The sequence below is a fragment of the Cheilinus undulatus genome, linkage group 13 (assembly GCF_018320785.1).
Source record: "Cheilinus undulatus linkage group 13, ASM1832078v1, whole genome shotgun sequence".
Taxonomy (NCBI): Eukaryota; Metazoa; Chordata; class Actinopteri; order Labriformes; family Labridae; genus Cheilinus; species Cheilinus undulatus.
The window spans coordinates 49,914,980-49,924,072 of record NC_054877.1 but is presented as its reverse complement, the minus strand read 5'-3'; the positions used below and the strand labels follow the sequence as shown (position 1 = coordinate 49,924,072).

The following is a 9,093-nucleotide window of genomic DNA, read 5'->3' as shown; positions in this document are numbered from 1 at the left end:
TTTCACAAATCCACTCTTTTTTTCTAAAAAAAAAAAAGACAATAAAAGAAAGAAAAAAAAGACTATCTTGTATGGAGGCCCAACTCAGTAACTCATAAGTTAAAAAAAGATCAAAGTAAAATAATTACTAAAAATCTGGATTGGATTAACTGATCTATTTTCCCTCTCAGTAATCCACTAATCCATTGTTCCAGTCTGTCTACAGGGATCAGGCTCACTATCATCACACTGACATGAAGACATGGAGATAGTTGGTTTTTTGGATCATTAAAATCTATTTTGATTCTATTTTATTCACTATTGGCCACTTCTGTTGTTTTAGACGTATATTTCATATTTGATGCGCTTCTATGATGACTTTATCTTCGGCCCCAGCATTGTTCCTCTACGCTCACGTACACGTATGTTTGAAACTCTAACTCTTTTATCACTCAGGCGCAGGTGTGTATAAAAACAGATGAGTCTCAGACATCAGGCTGTTTTCACTTTTTTATTCTTCTCAGACTTCATCAGAAACACGACTCTCCATCTGACTTCCTGTCACCTGACCTAGACTCCGTTCACACCTGCCGTGCCGCAGATGCACCTGCAGGGGTCCTCGTCGTCACGGCGACAGGGAAAGGCCTGAACGACTTCAGTGATGCGATTGGCCACAGCGGAGGAGCTGGCGGCGATGACTCTCCTGGACATCATGTCGAAGTCTGAGCCTGAGGAGACACGCCCACCAGTTACAGAAGGACACGCCCCCTCCACAGGTACCACCAGGTAACAATGACATCATCAGTCAGATACTAACCATCGGTATCCATGACGACACCTCCAGCCTCCTGCACAATGATGGCCGAGGCAGCGATGTCCCAGCAGTGCATCCCGATGTGATAGTAGGCGTCGGCCCCGCCTGTCGCCACCTGACACATGTCAACTGCCGCCGTCCCCATCGCACGGACACTGGATCACAAGGGCAACAGGAAATAGTTAACATACAAAAACACAAACTTTATGAAATGATCACACAATCATCACACAAACTACACACCAACATCCTGACTAAACATGCAAACACAAATAAAAACAAAGTAAAACTAAAAAAAGCCCAAACGTGAAAATATTTCACAAACATCAAACAAACACCATCTGTAAAACAGCACACACCGATTGGATGGTCTCGCCATCCTGGCGTTCTCACCCGTGAACAGGAAGTTTGAGCAGCCTGAAGATGTTGGAGGTCATGGTGGACAGCGAAAGGTCATCACGCTCAGCCCCAATCTCTGTCACCACCACACACCTGCTGATGTCTGATTGGACAAGAAAGGACGGTCACTATGGACACGCCGATTTTACACCCAGGGCTCTTGTTACATGTATGACATCGTCTATGTGTGATGTCATCTATGCATGAAGTTGTCTATGCGTGACGTTGTCTATGCGTGACGTCGTCTATGTGTGACGTCCTCTATGCGTGACGTCATCTATGCGTGAAGTTGTTTATGCGTGACGTCGTCTATGCGTGACCTCGTCTATGTGTGACGTCGTTTATGCGTGACGTTGTCTATGCGTGATGTCGTCTATGTTTGACGTCGTCTATGTTTGACGTCGTCTATGTGTGAAGTCGTCCATGCGTGATGTCATCTATGCGCGAAGTCGTCCATGCGTGACGTCATCCATGCGTGACGTCGTCTGCTTTGACATCGTCTACGTGTGAAGTCGTCTATGCGTGACGTCATCTTTGTGACATTATCTATGTGTGACATTGTCTATGTGTGAAGTCATCTATGTGTGACGTCGTCTATGTGTGAAGTCGTCCATGCGTGATGTCATCTATGCGTGACGTCGTCCATGCGTGACGTCGTCTGCTTTGACGTCGTCTACATGTGAAGTCGTCTATGTGTGAAGTCGTCTTTGTGACATTATCTATGTGTGACATTGTCTGTGTGAAGTCATCTATGCGTGACCTCGTCTACGTGTGAGGTCGTCTATGCGTGATGTCGTCTATGTTTGACGTCGTCTATGTGTGAAGTCGTCTATGTTTGACGTCGTCTATGCGTGACGTCGTCTATGTGTGACGTCATCTATGCATGACGTCTATGCGTGATGTCGTCTATGTTTGACGTCGTCTATGTGTGAAGTCATCTATGTGTGACGTCGTCTATGCGTGACGTTGTCTATGCGTGACGTCGTGTATGCGTGACTTCATCTATGCGTGACACCGTCTACGTGTGAGGTCGTCTATGCGTGATGTCGTCTATGTTTGACGTCGTCTATGCGTGATGTCGTCTATGTGTGAAGTCGTCTTTGTGTGACGTCGTCTATGTGTGACGTCGTCTATGCGTGACGTCTATGTGTGAAGTCGTCTATGTGTGACGTCGTCTATGTGTGACGTCGTCTATGCGTGACGTCTATGTGTGAAGTCGTCTATGTGTGACGTCGTCTGCTTTGACGTCGTCTACGTGTGAAGTCGTCTATGCGTGACGTCGTCTATGCGTGACGTTGTCTATGCGTGACGTCGTGTATGCGTGACTTCATCTATGCGTGACGTCGTCTATGTTTGACGTCGTCTATGCGTGATGTTGTCTATGTGTGAAGTCGTCTATGTGTGACGTCGTCTATGTGTGACGTCGTCTATGTGTGACGTCTATGTGTGAAGTCGTCTATTTGTGACGTCGTCTGTGTGTGACGTCGTCTATGCGTGACGTCTATGTGTGAAGTCGTCTATGTGTGACGTCGTCTGCTTTGACGTCGTCTACGTGTGAAGTCGTCTATGCATGACGTCGTCTTTGTGACATTATCTATGTGTGACATTGTCTATGTGTGAAGTCATCTATGCGTAACGTCGTCTACATGTGAGGTAGTCTATGCGTGATGTCGTCTATGTTTGACGTCGTCTATGTGTGAAGTCGTCTATGTTTGACGTCGTCTATGCGTGACGTCGTCTATGTGTGACGTCATCTATGCGTGACGTCTATGCGTGATGTCGTCTATGTTTGACGTCGTCTATGTGTGAAGTCATCTATGTGTGACGTCGTCTATGCGTGACGTTGTCTATGCGTGAAGTCGTGTATGCGTGACTTCATCTATGCGTGACGTCGTCTACGTGTGAGGTCGTCTATGCGTGATGTCGTCTATGTTTGACGTCGTCTATGCGTGATGTCGTCTATGTGTGAAGTCGTCTATGTGTGACGTCGTCTATGTGTGACGTCGTCTATGCGTGACGTCTATGTGTGAAGTCGTCTATGTGTGACGTCATCTATGTGTGACGTCATCTATGCGTGACGTCTATGTGTGAAGTCGTCTATGCGTGACGTCGTCTATGTGTGACGTCGTCTATGCGTGACGTCTATGTGTGAAGTCGTCTATGTGTGACGTCATCTATGTGTGACGTCGTCTATGTGTGACGTCGTCTATGCGTGACGTCTATGTGTGAAGTCGTCTATGTGTGAAGTCGTCTATGTGTGACGTCGTCTATGTGTGACGTCGTCTATGCGTGACGTCTATGTGTGAAGTCGTCTATGTGTGAAGTCGTCTATGTGTGACGTCGTCTATGTTTGACGTCGTCTATGCGTGATGTCGTCTATGCGTGACGTCATCTATGTGTGACGTCGTCTATGCGTGACGTCTATGTGTGAAGTCGTCTATGCGTGACGTCGTCTATGTGTGACGTCGTCTATGCGTGACGTCTATGTGTGAAGTCGTCTATGTGTGACGTCATCTATGTGTGACGTCGTCTATGTGTGAAGTCGTCTATGTGTGACGTCGTCTATGTGTGACGTCGTCTATGCGTGACGTCTATGTGTGAAGTCGTCTATGTGTGACGTCATCTATGTGTGACGTCGTCTATGCGTGACGTCTATGTGTGAAGTCGTCTATGTGTGACGTCGTCTATGTTTGACGTCGTCTATGTGTGATGTCGTCTATGTTTGACGTCGTCTATGTTTGACGTCGTCTATGTGTGATGTCGTCTATGTTTGACGTCGTCTATGTGTGAAGTGGTCTATGCGTGATGTCATCTATGCGTGACGTCGTCTATGCGTGATGTCATCTATGCGTGACATCGCCTATGCGTGAAGTTGTCTACATGTGATGTCATCTATTTATGATGTCATCCATGTGTGATCTCACCTTCCTGTCCGGAGGCGTGCAGTGGTTCTCCGTTCAGAAACGCTCCTTTTCCTCTCTGAGCGTAGAAGAGTTTGTCCTCCACACAGCTGTACACCACGCCGAACTCCGTCTGACAACGACAACAGCATCAAATTTCACAATGTCAACAACAACAACTGTTACAACAACAGCAGGGACAATCACAACAACCCACTAACATCAGAACAGGGAAAACAACAACAAACATGTCAGCGTAAACAAAAATAAATACAACATAGGCATCTACAACCATAACACATGAAAGAACTTTAACAACGATTACAATGAACAAAACAACATAAACAAGAACGTTACATCAGCCACCATGACAGACAACACCCACCATCATTACAACACCTGAAACAACAATAACTGAATAACAACAAACATAAATAACAATAACAGTCCAAAAGACACAAAGACGACACAACAACTGAAATGACAACAAGAGCAACCACTGAATGACGTCAACAACAACAACCATAGCAACAAAACAACAACAAAAAAACAGACAAACAAACAACAAGAATAAAAACAACAAGAACAATGGAGTATGAAAACATTGACAAACTCAGTAACAACAACCTAGACTAGAATAAACAACAACAACATGAAAATGACAACAACCACGACAAAGACAACAAGGACAGGAACAATGAAGAAAACAAACATGGCATCCACTAGAACAGTAAATGGAACAGAAACAACTAAATAAAAACAACAACAATGGTGGTAAGATAAACTACAGTAACAGTCTTCAGGGCCAAACTAGTCCTGGAACCCTCTGGCGCCGGGGTCAGGATCTAACCGTGGTCATCACGTGGCTTCTGATCTCAGGATAAGGGTCATTAACGGTGACGGTGAGTTTACCTGCTTGTTGACGGTGAAGGCGATGGAAATGGCCACAAATGGGAACCTGTCCGAAAAACGACACGTAAGGTAAGTGCGTTCCTGCTCTCTGTGACATCACGGCGTGGGCGTAGCCTCTCACCTGTGGACAAAGTTGACCGTGCCATCGATGGGGTCGATGATCCAGGTGGGGCTGTCGGTCAGCTCCAGGCGTTCTCCTGCCTCCACGGACTCCTCCCCAATGAACCTGAGGGTCACAGTTAGAGGTCAGCCTTTGTCTAACTACTTCCTGTCCCCTGTTGCTGGGCAGACTTTTAAGCATGCAAGTTCTGCTGTCCAATCAGAATCAGTCATACCAACACCAGCTGCTGACTACCAGTGACTACATCAGGAAGTATCAGACAGGTGGTGGTATGAAGGTTAAAGGACAGAGTTTGATGACATCATCTTTGTAGAGCCTAATAAAGACTTCAAAGGATGACATCAACAGAGGCACAGGACAGAATGTTGGTGAAGCTGGGGATGTTGGGGGCTTTTCCCTCCAGTTTTACCAAATAGTCAACAAACGGTTGTTGGAATATCTGTGCCTGAGACCGGCTCTACACGTGGACCCGGTCCCTGTCCCAGAGTACAATATGGTTCACACCAATATAAAGGAACCAGACTACGGAGTCAAGTCTAAAGGATTCAGACCTGGGTCCCTGATGTGGAACCACCCCAGAAGAACCTTAAAGTCAGTCTGTGGTGATTCTGTTCTTCACAAATAGAAACCTATTTAGTCAATAAGAACAAAACAATGATGATCTACAGATAGAACAGAAACCATAGCAAAAGGACTAAGAACCAGGAAAGGTCAGACCCAACAGTAACTCTTTAGAACCCAGCAGAACCCAGTAGAACCCAGTAGAACCCAGCAGAACCCAGCAGAACCCAGTAGAACCCAGTAGAACCCAGCAGAACCCAGTAGAACCCAGCAGAACCCAGCAGAACCCAGTAGAACCCAGCAGAACCCAGCAGAACCCAGTAGAACCCAGCAGAACCCAGTAGAACCCAGTAGAACCCAGCAGAACCCAGTAGGAGCCAGCAGAACCTGTGATGAGGGTATTTGTTCCTGATGGCGGAGATGAGGATCTTCTCGACTCGTTGGTCTGTTTCTGTCACCAAATCAGCCGGAGAACTTTTCAGCTTCACGTCTTTCTGCTGCTGGAACGCCGACAGAACCACCTGGAACACACGCTGGTGTAAGCTAACAGTGCTAACAATGCTTAAAGTGGTAACAGTGCTAGCATTGTTAACAGTGTAAACAATGCTAACAGTGCTAACATCACTGTCTACAGTTCCTGCTCCCTCATTCTGAACCTTCAGTTTTATTAGTGCTAACAGTGCTAACCTTGCAAACAGTGCTAACAGTGCTAACAGTGCTGTGTAAAGCTCCATCAGTCTGAACCCTCAGTTGTATTAGTGATAACATTACTGACAATGCTTACAGTGCTAACAGTGCTTACAATGCTAACAATGCTAACAGTGCTTACAGTGCTAACGTTGCTAACAGTGCTAACAGTGCTCTCTAAAGTTCCTGCTCCCTCAGTCTGAACCCTCAGTTCTATTAGTGCTTACAGTGCTTACAATGCTAACAGTACTAACAGTGCTAACAGTGCTTAAAGTGCTAACAATGCTAACAGTGCTAACAGTGCTTACAATGCTAACAGTACTAACAGTGCTAACAGTGCTTAAAGTGCTTACAGTGCTAACAGTACTTACAGTGCTTACAATGCTAACAGTACTAACAGTGCTAATAGTGCTTACAGTGCTAACAGTACTTACAGTGCTTACAATGCTAACAGTACTAACAGTGCTAACAGTGCTAACAATGCTAACAGTGCTGTCTGAAGTTCCTACTCCCTCAGTCTGAACCCTCAGCTCTATTTGTGCTAACAGTGCTAACAATGCTAACAGTGCTAACAGTGCTAACAGTGCTGTCTGAAGCTCCTGCTCCCTCAGTCTGAACCCTCAGATCTATTTGTGCTAACAGTGCTAACAGTGCTAACAGTGCTAACAATGCTAACAGTGCTAACAGTGCTAATAGTGCTGTCTGAAGCTCCTGCTCCCTCAGTCTGAACCCTCAGATCTATTTGTGCTAACAGTGCTAATAGTGCTAACAATGCTAACTGTGCTAACAGTGCTAACTGTGCTAACAGTGCTAATAGTGCTAACAATGCTAACAGTGCTGTCTGAAGTTCCTACTCCCTCAGTCTGAACCCTCAGCTCTATTTGTGCTAACAGTGCTAACAGTGCTAACAGTGCTAACAGTGCTGTCTGAAGCTCCTGCTCCCTCAGTCTGAACCCTCAGCTCTATTTGTGCTAACAGTGCTAACACTGCTAACAGTGCTAACAGTGCTAACAATGCTAACTGTGCTAACAGTGCTAACAGTGCTAACAGTGCTAACAGTGCTAACAGTGCTAACTGTGCTAACAGTGCTAACAGTGCTAACAGTGCTAACAATGCTAACTGTGCTAACAGTGCTAACAGTGCTAACAGTGCTAACAATGCTAACTGTGCTAACAGTGCTAACAGTGCTAACAATGCTAACTGTGCTAACAGTGCTAACAGTGCTAACAGTGCTAACAGTGCTGTCTGAACCTCCTGCTCCCTCAGACTGAGTGAAGAGTTCTTTGAAAGTTCAGCAGCTGAATCTTGAGGACTTTCTTCACCTCTCTTTGTTTCCTTATCAAACGTTATGAAAGCCTGAACTGAGCCTGAACTCCTCACCATCATCAACCAATCAGAACTTCTCTAGACCTGATTGGACAGACACACCTCCTGCTGCACTGCTATTGGCTGACGCTTTGATGAGCAGAAAGTTTCTGCTGAGTCATCATTCACAGCTCTCCTGATGACATCACAGTGAGGTGTCGTCTGATTGGTTGATGATGATATGAAAGAGGAGAGTTTCTTAATTAAAAATGAAAATTAAAACAAAGTATTTGATGAATTTACTGAATTTATAGATTTAATTCTGTTTTTTCTCCACAGGACATAAAATGTTAAATTATCTTTAGTGGAAAATAATCTGACAAAAGCAGTGTTTGGGTTTTTCAAAGTAAAGTTGTTTATTTTATAAATGTAGCAGTTTTATTTTTAAACTTCCTGTTTGATCCTTTTTCTGACCTTCTTCTAAATACTGTGCTGTGATTGGCCGGTGGTTCTCTTACCTCGCTGGCCTGTTTGGCGATGGAGATGCCGAAGTTCAGACAGTCGGTCCAGTCGGCCATGATGAAGATGAAGATGGGGATGAAGGTGGAGAGTGGAAAATGACGGAGTGAGACCTCCTGTTAGAGAGAGAAAAATACAACATCATCAGAAAATCATAGGAAGGAAGGAGGGAAGAAGAGAGGGAAGAAAGGAAGGAAAGAAGGAAGGAAGAAGAGAGGGAAGAAGAGAGGGAAGGAAGGAAGGAAGGAAGGAGGAAAGAAGAGAGGGAAGGAAGGGAGGAAGGAGGGAAGAAAAGAAAGAAGGAAAGAAGAGAGGGAAGGAAGGAAGGAAGGAAGGAGGAAAGAAGAGAGGGAAGGAAGGGAGGAAGGAGGGAAGAAAAGAAAGAAGGAAAGAAGAGAGGGAAGGAAGGAAGGAAGGAAGGAAGGAGGGAAGAAAAGAAAGAAGGAAAGAAGAGAGGGAAGGAAGGAAGGAAGGAAGGAGGAAAGAAGAGAGGGAAGGAAGGGAGGAAGGAGGGAAGAAAAGAAAGAAGGAAAGAAGAGAGGGAAGGAAGGAAGGAAGGAAGGAAGAAAGAAGAGAGGGATGGAAGGAAGGAAGGAAGGAAGGAAGGAAGGACAGCTCTAAGGAAAGAAGGAAGAAAAGAAGGAAGAAGAGAAGGAAGGAAAAAAGAAGGAAGAAGAGAAGGAAGGAAGGAAGAAGAGAAGGAAGGAAGGACAGTTCTAAGGAAGGAAGAAAAGTGGAAAACAACAACAGAGGGGAAAAAGAAAGAAAGAAAGAAAGAAAGAAAAGGAAAAGAAAAAGGAGAGATGAGCTGGAACAGAGAGATCAAACCAGAGGAATAAAAGGAAATAAAACCTGAAAATAACATTTAAAACTTAAAATACCAGGAGAAATAATCC

The 9,093-nt window shown here is 45.1% G+C and overlaps 1 protein-coding gene across 1 annotated transcript; it reads right to left on the bottom strand.

Annotated features, from left to right (window-relative positions):
- Positions 1 to 549: 549 nt before the first annotated feature.
- Positions 550 to 8,295, bottom strand: LOC121519943 (inositol monophosphatase 1-like). The gene is made up of 8 exons (XM_041803063.1): positions 8,197 to 8,295; positions 6,074 to 6,207; positions 5,126 to 5,230; positions 5,005 to 5,050; positions 4,117 to 4,225; positions 1,187 to 1,295; positions 797 to 948; positions 550 to 707 (listed from the first exon to the last, which is right to left on the bottom strand). The coding sequence occupies exons 1-8, from the start codon at positions 8,254 to 8,256 to the stop codon at positions 550 to 552; spliced, it is 873 nt and encodes a 290-aa protein (XP_041658997.1). The 5' UTR covers positions 8,257 to 8,295.
- Between the last annotated feature and the right edge of the window lie 798 nt (positions 8,296 to 9,093).